The following is a 17,207-nucleotide window of genomic DNA, read 5'->3' on the forward strand; positions in this document are numbered from 1 at the left end:
AGGTAAAATATACAGAGTGCCTAATTATGAACAATCTCTGAACATGGTGCAATTTTATAAATTAAAGACCATAAAGATTTTAGTACTTGATATAGCCACACTTCCCTCTACATCATTTTCCATGGAGGTCTGAAGGAGCATTTTCTGGGGTGATGGATTGCAAGAGGTTTGGAACAGACCATCTTGATCTGCTGGCCCTACTTACTCCACTACCCTTTTGCCTATGGGACTACATAAAAAATAATATTGAGTGTGGAAAATCAAAGAAATAAAGTGTCAGATATACTGTTAAACCTGTAACTCTAGACATATTCACTCAAGTGTATAAATAATTAGAAAACTAATGAGATGCATGTAGAGCAATGAAAAGGACATACTTCGCTAATAACATAAGTAAACTTTTATGATTACCCTTTTGTTTCATATTTTTGGCATTAATTGTTACAAAGTAGCCAGTGATTTTGACATAATTTTTGAAGATATATCAAATCAGTAAAACATTTTTGTTGTAATGGCATCCTTTAAGATGAGATACTGGAAGGATTATACTTACTGACTATACCATTGGTTTCTCCTCAAGGACAAAAAATGGGATTTGAAAGGTGGCCATATATTCTTTGAACACACAGCTCAGTGAAAGGTCACATATTTTTTAATAATATGTGGTGAGAAAAGTTTAAAATTAATTAGATTGAAAGGGTTAAAGTTTATTTATACAAATTACACCTATAATATTACTGATATAGGACCACTAGGAAATGAGATATAAAAGAGATTTAACTAAGTCAGGGAAAAGATGTACAGGAAGGTAAGATGCAAAGCTAATTTTAAAATGGGACTAGGATGATAGATTATAGGGACAGATTTCAGTTTACTCAGGAATGCATCTGAAAATAGGCTTTTGCTAAATAAGAAAGAGTACTGTCGATTTAATTTTCATTCTAGGGAACAACAATATGGAAGACACGAAGCCTTTTAGAAAAGTGTCTTCTAATACTTACTGCTACACTGCTGCTCCTTGTATTTGTTCTGGGAACATTACTCAGTGCCACAAGCAGAGAAGAGCCAGCTCTACAAGTGATACATGTAGGACCACATACTGCAGGTGATGAAAGTGAATAGACCCTCAAATTGTAGTGATGATTAACATCATTATTTGGTACTGGCTTTAGGCTAAATAGTCAGGTTTTATTCCCCAGAAGGGCCAGGATATTCTCTGCACTACCACATCAAGATCATTTGTAGATACTTCTAAGCCTCCCATCTAATCAGATTTTTCTGTATGCCAACGTTGAATTCAGTTGCTACAGAGTTTAAGAATGCATGAACTTAACCTTCACTTCCTTTGTATGTCTTTTTGGCATGGTGCTTAGGCACTAGTTATTGTTATATCATCATCATGATTGTTGTTCTTCCCTCTTTGCTCTTGTTGGTCCAAACTACTTGTTTTCTTTGTTTGAAATGCAAATGCTGTGTGTTGTATTTTTCAATCATTTATGGTATAGCATGATTTAAGTTGAATTATTCTTCATTGCCTTTTTATTGAAGGATTCTCTTACATAATGTCCACAACAGACCATACCTATACTGGAAAGGAAGAATAAGAAGAAGAAGAAGAAGAAGCCTATTTAAGAAACACTAGCAGAATAATTTAGTGTTGATGTTAATGGAGAAATTTGTTGAATTAATGATGAGAAATAAGCATGGACTAAAAATTTCATGGTAAACAGAATTAATAATGGTTAAAACTGGTGAGTTTTAACCATGTGACATGGCTGATAGCCCAAGAGGATATTGTTGATGAGAAATGATATCCCTGTCAGTGACATAATCCATGATGAAACAGAGATCTGAATTGTAAATTCTGTACATTGTTGGGTTTCCTTTCAAGACATAATCATATAGATTACACACACTGAACTTTCAGTAGACATTATCACTTCTTGAACTGATTGAAATAACTGACAGTTCAAGGACAATAAGTACATCAATTAGCTGTACTGTATCTAGGGTCAGTGGTGGCGACAGTATCAAAGCATGCAAAATGATAGAATAATGAGACTATATCTTTCTTATATAACTGAGAATGAGCATCACCAATAAAATATTGGTCGACATTGTCATAATTTATTGAATTGCAATATGATAATCAGTCATGATGTGCTGATCATGCTGTGCAGTTGCATTGATATAAATCTTGGAAAGGGACTTTGTTTCAGTAGCTAAAATTTAACATAATCTCTTCAGTTAGTACAACTGAAAAACAGTGGATACAAAAATTAAGAATAAACATTATGAAATAATATAAGGAGAGCAGAATGTTAAGAAGGTCACACAGCTAACTTATTGGTATTATGGATGATACAGTATTATAAAGTTCAAATGTGGGGTAGCCTATAGTGGCATCTTCCCACCATACTTCATTAAATTCTGTCAATTATTCAGAAGTTGCTGAGGAGCTGGACCTATAAATATGGTGATATAATTAACCTATCTTTCATAGCATAACAGTAGAATATAAATGAATGCATTTCAATGTGTGTTCATCTGTCTACTTGGAACTGTTTTTCTTAATATCTGTACATTACTTTTAGAGTTCTGGGATTCAGTCCCAGTGAAGTTAAACACATTTAAATGACAAACTAGTTTGGCAGATTCATATTTATGATTAATTCCTACAGAAGGGTAATGAATCATGACAAAGTGATTATAATTGATAAAATTATTAAAAGTAATACAGTAATTAAAAGTTGCTTTATTGTTTCTCCATAAATAAATAGGCTACAAATGAAAGCTTTAAATGATTGAACAGGCATTGTAGTTTCATATTTTACATTCTGTTATGCAGTGGTGTCCAGACCTGATAATATACATCTTTTTTGACTAATGTGCAGTCTACTTTTTGTTCCAGATGAACAATACTGTCTGACTGTCCCATGTGTAACGGCAGCTGCGTCCATGCTTATCTCTTTGGATATGAGTGTTAATCCATGTGATGATTTTTACCAGTATTCCTGTGGAGGCTGGGTGCGTTCCAACCCTATTCCAGATGGAAAGTCTATGTGGGGCACTTTTGGCAAGCTAGAGCAAAAGAACCAGCTAGTTGTCAAGAATGTTTTAGGTTAGTTCTCTTATTATTTGTATGTATTTTATGTACTTGATACATACAATTGAATAGTATTTTATTTAGAAAATAGGCGTTGTGTCAATTGTCTGTGCCAGGTGTAAATTTTTCACATCTTTCAACAGTCGTTGATATAATGGAGATGATAAAAAGAATTTCTGTGAGATAATACATAACGTTTCCTGTGGAACAGGAAAATGTTAAGTCTTTATGGGTTTTTGTCAGTAATGTAAGAATTACATCATTCCACATATGACTAAGAAGTATGTTTTCTGTTTCTCTTTAAATATAACCCAAATGAGTGAAAGGGAATTGTTACATTAATATGCAGACTTTTTATCCATATCAGAATTATATGATTTATTATCATGTCAAATTATTAATGCACCTCTATAGTACATAGCAATATAATAATAGTTTACACTATATTCTTCATACAATACATAACTGCACCAATTAAAGTGCCCTCAGTTTTTCATAGTTTTGCTTCTTGTATATGTGCAGGTTGTAGGTATACTTGTGCATACACTTGCATGGGTACGTGTGTGTTTGGACATGTACTCTGTTAAACTGACAGTGAATTATACTTCAATACACTAAGCAGAAGTACTTCAACATGTTATTCCCGTAAAAATTTAGACTGTCATTTCAGTTTTAAAGTGGCTATTGCTCTCATTTTATTAAAGAAATTTAACTTTCGTTTTATGTTTTCAGAGAAACCTTTTGTTGAGCTAAAGAGCAAAGCAGAAGAGAAAGCAAAAATGTATTACTTATCCTGTATGGATTCTAATGAAACAATTGAGGCTCTGGGAGCAAAACCTATGCTGAATTTTCTGAGAAAAGTGGGTGGTTGGAACATATCTGCTGTAGGTGGAAAGCCATTTAATGTTTCAGCATGGAATCTCCAAAATACCATCCAGGTTTTGCAGAATCGTTATAACATGGGAGGTCTGTTCTCATGGGCTGTCGGAGAAGATGACCGTAACTCTAGCAGACATGTAATACAAGTAAGAACATATCATGCAGTGTTTAACAGAATTCTTCTTTCTTTTATATTTAAGAGTTAGGAAGTTTAGAGAAATATAATATAGTTCTGTTTTATAGGGTTCAGGGAATGCTGAAAAAAATTATCCAGACATCTTTATATTTTCATAAAATACATTAACATAACCTCAATCTAAACTATATGTCACAGCTTATATGCAGCCCAGTTCATCTTGTGTCAGACTAGCATACCACTAAACTGTTACCCCAAGAGTTTATGTTTAGCTGACAGCCCTGTACTACTGAGTTTGAATCCCCTGTTCCTGGATGACAATGTATAGTGCCATTCACATGAGGAACCTGGTTTTACTTTTTCTGGTTTCTGTGATCCCATATTCTGGCACAAAAATTGACTCCTCTCATCATTTTAAACGTTATCATTTTAGCATATTAGACCTACAGTTATGTTTGTACTACTGTCAGGCAGACTGATACCTATCTCATAGTAATCTCCTTGATTAAACTGCCTTATTTTACCATATGTCATTGTAAGTATATTTTGGTCTTATAAACAAAGTTATCTCAGAAATACCAGCCACTTCTGCTCCAAATAAGTTTGGTATTTAATTAACAAAAAATACTCCTGCTTTTTCATCATTAATTTATATTTTCTATGTTCTTCATCAATTGAAGTTTATTGATAAGTTAACAAATGTTACTATATACAAACAAAAGAAGGCAAATTTAGTAAATACAATTCAGCATTAAAAACAGTTAACAGTTATATTGTATCTAACTGTATTGCCATATTTTTTAGTTAAATGTTCTGTATCTTATCTGGAGATGCATTAGACACTCTTTGAATCTGATGGTTTTACTTAATTATTGGTTCTGAACTTTCATCTCTTATAATCATACCTCAAATGATGAATTCATGAATTAAATAAGAATAATAAATACATGAGCAGTGCCACTTGTAGAAAATTTTATTTTATCATTATGAATGTTTCCAGAATTATGTACCATTACTACAAAAATGAACATGCTAAAAATTGGCACCAGCACACCAATTCTTGTAAAAATGGTTGTCAGACTATTTGTTTGTCTCAGGTTGTCACACTCTGTGACTAAAGTAACCTCATAATATACTACTTTTTATCACTTTAAATACTACAGTAAAAGCTACTATTTTTACAAATAAACCAGTAACCTTTGCACATAACGTTCACTACTATCCATCAAACATCATTCAGTGGCAGCAGGGTATTACCTTATGCATTCCTTTCATAACTTCAGTGACTTGATTCTGTTCTCTATCCCCTCACATTTGTTTTTCAAAAGCTTTTTGTAGATGGAAAAAACATTTGTCATAACGTTTAATAACTGTAAAAATTATGAGAAAGATTAGTTCTCTAATATCAAATCCTTTAAATTAATATGATGAAATATTTTTGTTGGTTGATTTATAGATTGATCAAGGAGGTCTGACACTTCCTACAAGAGACAATTATTTAAACAAAACAGCAAATGAGAAGATTCTAGCTGCATATCTGGATTATATGACAAAGGTAACTTGAAAGATTACGCACTGATTTTTTCTGCAGTTTATATTTTTGTGCCTTATTAGCTTCTTATAAAATATAAATAACCTTTATCATCAGGTTGAAGGCTGAGATTTTTTTATAATCACACACAGGTGTGTTTCGTAACAAATTTAGCATGTCTATTAGCCCTGCAAAAATTATTAGTTTTATAATCCATAGAACAAACATAAATCAACAACCTTCTTTTAGTCTGGAAAAATAACATTATAATAATATTTAAGTCTGCATTTCTAGATGTGAGCATCTCTAATGTGCACATATATAATTTTATTGTAAATATGTATTTACTTAGTAAATTCTAATGACGAAGATTCTTAAGGAGCCAGAAAGCTTTTAAATCTTTAACGTTTTATGACCTTATGCCAAGACACTTGAGAATTTTAATGGGTTTCTTTACTAGCTCTGCACATCAAATTTTAACCCAGTATGGATTATACCTCCTGTGGTTGTTGATAAGTAATAATAATAATAATTTATTTACATTCCGTGGATCCATAAGACAGTCAGATGACAATAGGATGTGGAAAAAGTCATAATAATAAAAATAATAATAATACAATGCATATTATAAAGTACAATTCGTACTATTATATAAATTTCACATAATACAAAACAAAGTATTCACCTAGAGAAATGATTAGCTACAAATAGATCTACCCATTATACACAAGAAAAATTTATCACTTATTTGTAAACAACATAAATTCATTGACAGAGTAAAAGGAGTGTGTAATTAAGTATCTTTTTAAGTTGGGAAGTTATTACACAAAGTCTGGTTTTCGTATCTGTGCATTTTCTCCACTTCAGTCAAAGTAGTGCTGTAAGGGATCTGGAATTAGAGGAACTGGACTTCTTTTTTACAGACATGTTACATTATGTAATGATGTGGTTTATGATAACATTTTATGGATTTGATTATTAAATATTACTTCTTCAGTTGACTAACTTCTACCATAAACTTAAGACAAACATGTTACATATGAAGATTACTGTCTTCTGGGATATTGTACCATGTATGCTGGTACAAGATTACTGACATTTCAGAGGTGCTTGCTGCTTCCATCATCAGGACACAAGTACTTTCCACTACAAAAACTTTAAATCCCACCATGTTCCATTATGACAAATTACTGCGTAGTAATTTGCTATAAATCTGATGAGATGATTATAGGTATGGTTATTACATTTTATTTTAAAAAAACAGGTTGATGCTATAAAACAGACACTGGCCTAGATTAGTTAAATACATGTATAGTAATTCATACAAAGTAATGTGTGATGCAGATTGGAGTTCTACTTGGAGGAGAGGAGAATTCAACACGTGCACAGATGCAGGGAGTGATTGAATTTGAGACACAAATAGCAGAAATCACTTCTCCTCCCGAAGATCGCCGTGATGGAGAAAAACTTTACCATCTTATGCCTCTTAGTGAAGTCCAAGAAATGGCTCCCTTTGTAAGTGTTTTTGTAAAGAATATTGATGAGGAAGCCCTGGAAATTTTAATTCACATTTAGTTACAGTATAAGCTGATACATCCATTGCTACAAAAATATTTGCTGTAGTTTTGAAGAACTGCAAGTTTTATATTAACATATCAGAAATGTAATATATAGGTCTATGTAAGTGCCTTTGTATATAAGTGTGTGTTTCTAGTCTACAGAAGTGTAAAGGAATAATGGATATATTGCTTATACTATTCAGTTGAAAGTACTGTAAAGTTGAAAAATCTAGTCTGGTCAGTTTGTGGTTGAGTTTAGTGCAAGAATGCCATGTGGCATGGGTACTCGCACATCGATCGAAACTTGCATCCAGTGATAGCTTGCAATTAGGTCTGTTATTTCCAAGAAGCAAAGAACTGTGGACCAATGGTAATAAAGGCTGTCATAATCAACAAAATTGAGTTGTCCCTGCTACTCTAGGGGCTGACCATTCTCTAGAATAAATGTGAAAATTTTTATATAATTATAGTTCATTTTCTGGATTTGGACAAAGTAGTTCCAAAAAACATAACATTCAAACATCTCAGAAAAATAATTTAGATTAGATTATATTAATGTTAATAATATAATTTCAATCTCTGTTTAGCTTTCCCATGATATTTATTGAGGCTTAGTCCTGTCAACCATCTAACTGACATCAGTTTCTTGCTGGTATCTGTCAAACAATTAAGTTAAAAAAATTGCATTCAGTCTGTCTGTTGCGTTTGGTGGTGTCACATACAAAGAAAACTGGAAAGAAAGTAAAGATGACAGTAGATTATTTCTGTGCTTTATCAAAAACATTAGTATACATTTCATGGACTCACCAATCTGAAACATTCAAACTACAAATCTTCAGTGAATGAAAGTTCATCAATAGTGCCTTGTACTGCTTTACTAGGTGCATCGCTCGAATCACTGTTCTGACCATGTAATTTAATGTTACGCTGTTAAGACTGCATGAACATAATTGGCTACAGGCAAACTTGCAACCACAGTGAGAGGCACAGCTAGGTTGAAGGCAGTGTACATCACTATATATGAGAAGTATTATAAGAGCATTATATCGGACATAGTCCGTTGTCTGAAGTGTTTGATGTAAACAGTGTTTCAGGAGTTGTCTATGCTCCCATCTTCAGGCATTTGGTTGGCATTTCTTTCTTTACAGTATTAGTGACAATGGTCAATAACAAACTTGAGACCTTTTGTACTGAATACTAGACTAGTACACTAGGGTAGCCCAGAAATGGTGGTAGTTTACTCTACTTAATAAACATCCAGTTTTCCTATTCCTGGAATGTTATGTATATCAAATATACCTCAGACAATAGACAATGTGCAACAACATAGTGCTCCTGTAATGAATTTCCATTTGTTACAAAACTTCAGAGAATCATGCACAGTGACTGTCTATTATGAATTTCCAATACTACCAAAACTCAGGAGTCATATTCATTGATATATACAGTGGTAGTTTAGTTTCTTTAACATTTGAATTTAACTAAGTATAATTTTGCTTTTATGAAAATAAAATACCCAGTATGTCAGTATAAGATGAAGTGGACTGTATACTGTTACATGTGCGAGGAACATAGTGAATCATACTTACTATTCGGTTGATTACATGATAATGTGATTGTTAAACATTGGTTAGGTTCTGTAAACAAGGGATCTTCCTCTTTATCTTCAGAGATGTTTCACTTTATGTGGGTCATCTGCTGTCACAAAATGGACAGAATGTGTCTTTACTGAGGTCTGATTAATTCATTATGGGTTACATTATTCAGTCATGTACTTTGTTCACTTTATTCACTTAATGATATTACTGGATGCATTATGTTTGGCCTGGGTTTTTATGTAAGGTAATTCATTTGAAGTCACATTCTAGTATTATTTTGATAATGCATATCACTTTCTTTATTAGCATGGAAACAGAAATAATAATTGATTAAAATAAAGAATATTTTACTTTTAAATACAAAAATGTACAACCAGTGCAGAGAGTTTTGCATGTTAGTTTTGACTTTTTATGGAGTTTTCACATAGTAATATGAACTCTTTTTCCTAAATTAAGCATTAAATATACGTCTGTGAAAATACATCCTACGCATAATTGGAATTTATGATGCAAACATATGTTGAAACAAATGATTATTAACAAACTGATGAGTCTCTAATATCGGTGCTTCATGTAGAAGAAATGAGGAATGATCTGAGAACAAAATTGTGGAATGGTTTTCACTGCTTTGAATAAAATAATTTAAAAGAAATAAAAGATAGTTTCATATATAATCTAGGTTTGGTCACCATGCATCGGCCTGAAGTAGATATTCAAGGATTTTAACAGTATTTTTGTATTAGATGCTGTAATTGCAGAAGTGGTGGATAGAGCAGTTTAGTTACTTTCTAGAAAGTTTAATTGGAAATAATTACAGTGCATGACTTGACATTGTACTATGCTTTGTTTTATCATAACACAAATTGTCATGCAGTGTAACAAAGGAATAAGAAGGGGGGGCACGGTTATTAATCAAATGAAATTATAAAATTATCAGTAGGATGCATTTTCTTTTATTCCTAGAAAAGAACATGGTGGCAACATACACCAATAAACCTTGTGCTTCATAACATAGTTTTGTTTCTGTAAGCATTGCATTAATTGATATATTTATATACACACTTTATTGTGATGAAGTTGATCTTTCAGCATGTTATAACAGCAGTTAATTAAATTGAAATATGTCTGTGTCTGTTTTTGGCTATACAGATGTCGTGGCAGGAATACTTCTCAGATGCAATGCGTACATCACAAAGGAAAGTAACAGGCAAGGATATGGTTGTAGTGTATGCTCCTGAGTATCTTGGAAAGCTGTCAGCAATTGTTACTAATTATACCCTCACAAGAAAAGGGAAAATGTGAGTGCAGTCACTGACATAAGCAAGTTATAAAATGTAAATGACAAAATACAGTGCAACTAGTCATTTACTTCAAAGATGACACAGAAAGATCCATTCTCTGTGTGTAAAATTATGTCTTACTTCTGTATGAATATGCCATGAGCATTTTTCTGTCATTTCTGTTACTACTTCAACATTAGTCTCATATTTTTGTGTTACTAATTTTATGATAGCAAAATGTAAAGGTTCAATACTGATAATACCAAAACCCACCGCTGATCTCAGTCCTGAACCAGTTCCTTTCATCTTCCCATCTTCTCAACCTGTGTCCCTGGAAATGAAATTTCATACTTCATAAAAAGTGGAGAATATCTTGACTAGCTGAGCAATTACTAAATACTCAAGGACTCTGCTCCATGGAAATAATTAATGTATTTTTGTTGGTATTAATTATTGTAATGTGTGTGTTACAAGAAATATTTCAGTACCTCATTCAACTTACAGTAAGCATTAATAAAACTGTTTTTGTTTTAGTTACTAGTGGAAAGTACATGTAAATTACAGGTTATTGCTTAATTACTTGGTTTTGTTTGTCTCATATAGTAGTAATTAGAAACTGGACAACCCACATAAAGTGGAAATGTCTTAGGAGGAAGAATAAGTCTGTAGTAGCAGTGTAAGTTATTTGTTTATTAGACCTTATGTGATATGCTTTTCTTTTTTCTCCAGTATTTTGAACAACTATTTGGTGTGGCAGACTGTGCGCAGTTTAACTGCGTGCCTCTCAAAAGCCTTCCGAGATGCTTACAAAGGATTGCGTAAAGCTCTGGTTGGCTCTGAAGGTGGGGAAGAGCCGTGGAGATACTGTGTTACTGATACCAATAATGTGCTTGGATTTGCTATTGGAGCTATGTTTGTCCGAGAAGTATTTCATGGGAATTCCAAACCAATGGTAGGTAGGAATGTTAATTATTCAGTTTGCATGTTAGCTTCGGTGCATAGAGTACAGGTAGCCCTCGATTTACGCCGGGGATGCGTTCCTGGCCGAACCGGCCTAAACTGAATCGGCGTAAATTGAAATTATTTTATAATGTAAATCAATGGGAAGTCAATGACATGCGTTCTCAGCACCCAAACATTGACGAGTAATATAATGGCGTTACATTCAAAGCTCTGAAATAACGTAAATAAAATTAAGGGAATTTAAAATATATATTTTATACACTTACAATCGGCAATTCGTTGGTTCCCGCGATTGACTGCGAGTCTTTCATATGATTGATGTGTACAGTCACATCTGCTGTTATGCGATAGTTGCATTTATGTAAGAAAATCCCGTAGTAAAAATAACCCCGGTACCTCCGCAGAGATCAAATTAGCCCTTTGAAAGTTTAAAGCGCCAGGAATGAAATTGCATAAGAGTAAACTCGGATATGCAAAAGTTTGAATTTCACAAACAGCTTTTACGTAATCGCAGAGATGACTGTATTTATAATTTTTATTCAAAATCAGCAATGTAAGAATTACGATTTAGTATAAGAATCAGTACGAGATACATTGTAAAATGTTATAAATAATAGTAAAAAAAATTAACTTTTTGACTTGCTGGTTTCAAAAATCGGCGCTATTGTGAATTGGCGCAAATCGAGGGCTACCTGTATATCAAAGTGATTGTTATAATAAATGAATGAAATGATTAATCACATTCATGGTTGTAGAAATCAATGAGTGGCAAAATATTTGAAGGCAGATAAGTTTAGTCTTAATTTAAATTGTAAATTGTTTTATTGTAATATTAAATTCTTATGTTTTGTATATTCATGATACAGTCAATGAAATCCTTGGAAGGCAACATGCTGCCATTTCTGATGTAACATAATTATTAATAAAGCTATACAAAGGCAGTAAGTTTATGTTTCTTGAAATTTAGCTTTGTCTGACTCCAGCATCTTTCAGGAAAGAGCTTGAGTAGTGGTATGTGTGATATTAATACACTGACAAGTATATGCAATACATAAATGAAAACCCAGATATTGGAAGTGAATGTGTTAAAATGGAATTCTGCTACTTGCCTTGTTAATGCTATCAGTTAACTTGAAATTTAAACAAAAATATGAAATAACATGAAAGACAAGTCCATTATAAATTACATAATCTAAATTTACAATTTGGAAGTTGTTCATTAAATATAATTAACTGCAGTCAGATACGTGATTGATCGCTCAGCACTATGTATGGAGGCAAAATGTAAATGATAACTAATATCTTGTTAATTTGCTTCTGTTTAGAAGTAATTTTAGTATGTGGTTTTATTCATATACTGAATAGTAGTTTGCAAGGGTAGTCAAATGCCTGAAGATGGACAAAATAAGTCTGAAACATGTCACCTAGAAAAATGTATCATATAGACATGTAATAAATGAGTGCATGAGTTTATTTATTTGTCGTGTGGAGGACACTTAATAATGTTTAGTTATATCCATAATGTGACATTCCAACATAACCTCTTCTGTTGTATATAGGAATATAATAATGGTGTTTTGAATTAGGTTATGTGAATAGTATATTTGTGGCTTCTACTTTCTTGCTTTCAGAGTAATGTGTATGGACATGTTTCATGTAATACTATGTCTTATTTTACAAAATGGTAATTTACTTACTTGCGATCACCAATTTTGCTCAGGCTGAGGAAATGATCAATGAAGTGAGGAATGCATTTAAGAGTAACCTTCAGAACCTCACATGGATGGATACAGAGACTCAAGAGGCAGCTAAGAGTAAAGCAGATGCCATCACAGACATGATAGGTGAGTGTCTGCATGGTCTTTCAAGTAAAGTAGCCACACTTATTTTGGTGTTTGTAGTAGAATCAAAAAATTTATGTACTTCACTATATTGGTTTAGGTGGGTTTCACTGCTTCCTTCTACTATCACACATTCCTGTCAGTGGATATACCACTGCTGGAAGCACTGTTTCTAGTCCTTTCATGTGCCCTCCTTAAGTTCCACCACCATCATAGCTTCTTTATACTTACCAAAATTTTTGCCACTTAATGAGGGCTTTCATGCTTTAGAAAAGGCAGTCTCATACAGGTTCTGTATCTGGAGAACATGAAAGTTTCAGAAGCACAGTGATCTTAATTTTGGTGTACCAAAATAGATCGACGAGCTGTTACATTATCATGTTTGAGCAGCCAGCTTCAGTGGACAGCAAGAATGTCTCTGCATGTTGTTGGCATTAAGGTTTACTGGAATGAACTTGTGAATGATGCCCAGGCTACTGAAGAACAGTTCCAGCACCACCTTCCCTTCTGAGTGATCTCCATGAAATGTCTACTTCCTGGTTGATGAGACTGATTTGCAGTAATGAGGTTTGATATATGGCTTGTGGATTGAGAAGGTAGCACCCATACATGTCCCTTATCATATATCATAATCATATCATAAATTAGTGAGAATGTCTTGCCAAGCCAATACACAAATCATCCAGCTGTGCCAAGTTCTGATGTTAATAAGATTCATTGACTGAATACACATGCCGGATCACATTTCTTCTTGCTGTCTGTCCATGTATGCATATACTTAGTTGCTGACGAAAAGTTCACAAACTACTTGACTACCAGATGTGTAGCAAACATATTTCTGTTTCATGGATCTGACATAAAACATTATTTGCAGAGAATTTGACTTAAATTATATTTAAAAACAGGATTCAGGCTTATGAACATATACAATCATTGGAAGTACCTAGTACTAGAATTTAAATTATTTTTTTATGAACAGAGAATAACTTACTGTTGTTAGCTTTTTAAGTATGTTTCACCTCGCATAGCTGAAACTATATTGCTGGAGGAAGATATGCCCTTGAAGTGTAGATGTAGTAAATTTCTTATACAAATCAAAATGTGATGGAAATCTTCAAATTTTATTTCCAGGTTTTCCAAATTATATCCTTAACCCTGATCAGCTGGATGATAAGTACAAGGATTTAGATATTCGTCAGTATGAATACTTTGAAAACAACCTACGTGTGAATCAGTATAACTTACGTCGTAATGTGGAGAAACTTGACCAGCCAGTGAACAAGACCAGGTACAATTTCATTGCATTACATTGGAGATGACTAGTGCATTTATCAGTCAGGTCACACAAAACACATTAAGTTACAAAGTTCATAATTACATATTTTATAAAACATGTAGTACTATCATTTGTCTAGAAATCATGGTACTACTTCAGTAATACACTGGTACACCATTAAAAATGCAGAACACAATGAAAAAATATAATTTACTGGCTTTGATTATTATGGTATCACTCAGAGTACATATAAATATTCTGTTATTTAAGTGGAATAATATGTTACAGAAAATCTGTGTCAAGTATTGTTTCTTAGTATCAGAGTTTGACATCATTACTAGTCTGTCTGAAGAAAATTTTCTATGTGAAGATATTTACGATATTTTTTTTAGCAATATCCAATAGACAGCTTCACATTTGTAGTTGTTTTATATCCAGATTACTCTTCCATAAATCAATAAAATTCAAATCAATTTAACCAACAGGCAAAGACTGTCAAGCCTGGTGTAGGGTTATCAGAAATTAATGAGGTGGTCTCCATACATTTCTTCAAAATTTGTCCCTTTGTTTTTGAACTTATAGTCCATATTGAAATTACTTTTAATAATATTATCTTGTGGTTTAGGTGGGGCATGACCCCGCCAACAGTGAATGCCTACTACACACCGACCAAAAACCAGATTGTATTCCCTGCTGGAATATTACAGGCTCCATTCTATGACATTGATCATCCACGATCACTAAATTTTGGTGGCATGGGAGTTGTGATGGGTCACGAGCTCACCCATGCCTTTGATGACCAAGGTAACCATCACAATTACTAGAGTTATTAACAGGTTTTATTGAGATGGACAGATTATAATGATGAGATTATCACACTGGTGAAGATGTTGATTGTGATTTCTGTCTTATGATGCTGCATAGATTTGTAGGTGGTTACAAATATTTTGGTGAAATGTACTGCCTCCATCTTCAGGGTAGATCACCATGATGAGAACTTCAAACAACCAACGTTTTCTCCACTGTAAGAACCTTATATCTCAGATACACTTGTATGGAGGGGTAACACTATGCTTAGTTTAATGACTAGAACCCTGAATTGTTTTTGTGGGAATGTCTCACGCATCCATCATGCAGTCTGGAGCCTGTGCCCTATAATTTTCATGTCTTTGGCTCAGTAAAGAAGCCATAATAATATGTCATGAGGTGCACTTGTGGTTGCAAATATTTATTTATTTTCAAAGGATTGAACAGGATAAAAGAGGGTTTGTTTATTGTTCCTTGTTATTTTTTAAACTTATTTATTAAACAGTGCTCATACATGATTTTATAAAATGTAAAATTACTCACATTTGCACCTGTAGTTCTTTTAGTGTTTTTATTTATGACTTAGAGCAGTAAAATATTATTCGTTTTATGTGATCACAGTGTATTAGTTTCACTTAATTTCTTTCAGTACTGCTCTCTTTTTTAGTTTTCAAGTTGTAGAACAACATTGTGTAAGTGATGGAATTCCTTTCCTTCAGGAAGGGAATATGATCAAAATGGAAACCTGCACCAGTGGTGGAACAACAAAACAATAGCAAAATTTAAGGAGCGCACTGAATGTGTTGTGGACCAGTACTCAAATTATGAAGTCAACAACAAACACTTGAATGGCAGACAAACTCTAGGTATGAACAACATTCAGCAACATGGTATGACTGACTGGTATTAACATTTGCAGTAGTAACTAGTGAGCTTGTACACTTTTCTGTTCAAGATGCATTATTGTTAGATGATTGTCTTCTGGGTTGTTGCACCATGTAGTCTGGTAAAATTTTACCGACGTTTCAGAGTTCATCGCCCTGATGATGGAGGCAGCAAGGACCTCTAAAACGTCTGTAAACTTCTACCAGACTACATGGTGCAACAACCCAGGAGACAACCATATTCAGACTTACTGCTGTGAAAACCTCAAATCTTGCATTATTGTTACATTAAAATTAGTTGTATGTATGTTTGTGTGTGCATATGCACAAAGTGGCAGCCATTCCCTTTTCTTGTGGGGGATTCAGAAACTACAATGTTATTTTACCAATCCAAGAATCAAAAAACTTTTTAAACATCTGACCAAAACCATTAGTGTATTCTGAACTGTTATAACCTTGAAATCTGAAGATTTATGATGGTGTGTTGTAATCTGTAAAACTGTTTCTTTTACATTGTCCATCGTCTAAATTACAAATAAAAATAAAATCACAACGTTTTGGAAGCTGACTTCTGCTTCGATCCTCAGGTAAAATGGAAGAAGACAGGAACCCTATCTGTTTGGCCCCCTACTTGAGTTCAGTAAAATGTTTCTCATAAACATTATCATATACTCCTTTAATTTAAAAAAGTGTGTTACATTTTTGTACGTTTTTATTGTGAAAATATAATATCTGTGTATTAATTATTATTTTTTAACCAGCTAATTATTATTAATCATTATTTTTGAAGAAGAAAATACACCTTCATGATAATCGTAAGGGATTAATTTCAGGAGAAAATATAGCTGACAATGGAGGCTTGAAGGCAGCATACCACGCATATCTTAAGTGGGCATCTACACATCATGAAGAACTACCAATACCAGGTCTAAATCTTACTCACAAACAACTCTTCTTTCTTAGTTTTGCACAGGTAAGTAAAGGAGAGAAATAGCTTTTAGGAAATAGTGTTCTAGTGTGTGCATGCACTCTTACATGTGCCAAATATTATTAGGATGATTAAGTCAAGGCAGGTGAGATTGGTGGGGCATATAGAATGCATGCGGCTATGATAAAATAATGCAAAATTTTTGTCAGGAAATATGAAGGGTAAAGGATTTTTGAGAGATCCAGGCATATTTGTCCTAAAAAATTACTTGTGTAATAAGGTTGTATGTTGGATTCGTCTGGCTCGGAATAGGATCCAGTGGCCAAGTATCAGCTGCTGGACATGGACTCTGTTCTATGTAGTTAATTATATATTATTTGAGCAATGGAACAATGTACACTATTGCTGTAATAGTGACG

General features: G+C 33.3%; 1 protein-coding gene across 4 annotated transcripts in view; it reads left to right on the forward strand.

The window, feature by feature from the left end:
* Nep3 (M13 family metallopeptidase neprilysin 3) overlaps nucleotides 1-17,207 on the forward strand; it is a 122,101-nt gene that overhangs the window by 94,703 nt on the left and 10,191 nt on the right. For all 4 annotated transcript variants that reach the window (XM_087351109.1, XM_022059951.2, XM_022059952.2 and 1 more), the window contains exons 3-14: nucleotides 946-1,105; nucleotides 2,912-3,121; nucleotides 3,839-4,131; nucleotides 5,578-5,676; nucleotides 6,997-7,167; nucleotides 9,959-10,107; nucleotides 10,819-11,041; nucleotides 12,773-12,896; nucleotides 14,025-14,181; nucleotides 14,795-14,973; nucleotides 15,696-15,842; nucleotides 16,694-16,833. In XM_087351109.1, coding sequence (XP_087207235.1) covers nucleotides 946-1,105; nucleotides 2,912-3,121; nucleotides 3,839-4,131; nucleotides 5,578-5,676; nucleotides 6,997-7,167; nucleotides 9,959-10,107; nucleotides 10,819-11,041; nucleotides 12,773-12,896; nucleotides 14,025-14,181; nucleotides 14,795-14,973; nucleotides 15,696-15,842; nucleotides 16,694-16,833 — 2,052 coding nt within the window. The remainder of the gene's footprint in view (nucleotides 1-945; nucleotides 1,106-2,911; nucleotides 3,122-3,838; nucleotides 4,132-5,577; nucleotides 5,677-6,996; nucleotides 7,168-9,958; nucleotides 10,108-10,818; nucleotides 11,042-12,772; nucleotides 12,897-14,024; nucleotides 14,182-14,794; nucleotides 14,974-15,695; nucleotides 15,843-16,693; nucleotides 16,834-17,207) is intronic.

Source organism: Zootermopsis nevadensis, unplaced genomic scaffold, assembly GCF_977971745.1.
Source record: "Zootermopsis nevadensis isolate Lab colony 2312 unplaced genomic scaffold, Znev_1.0 Znev_ptg000018l, whole genome shotgun sequence".
NCBI classification, from domain to species: domain Eukaryota; kingdom Metazoa; phylum Arthropoda; class Insecta; order Blattodea; family Termopsidae; genus Zootermopsis; species Zootermopsis nevadensis.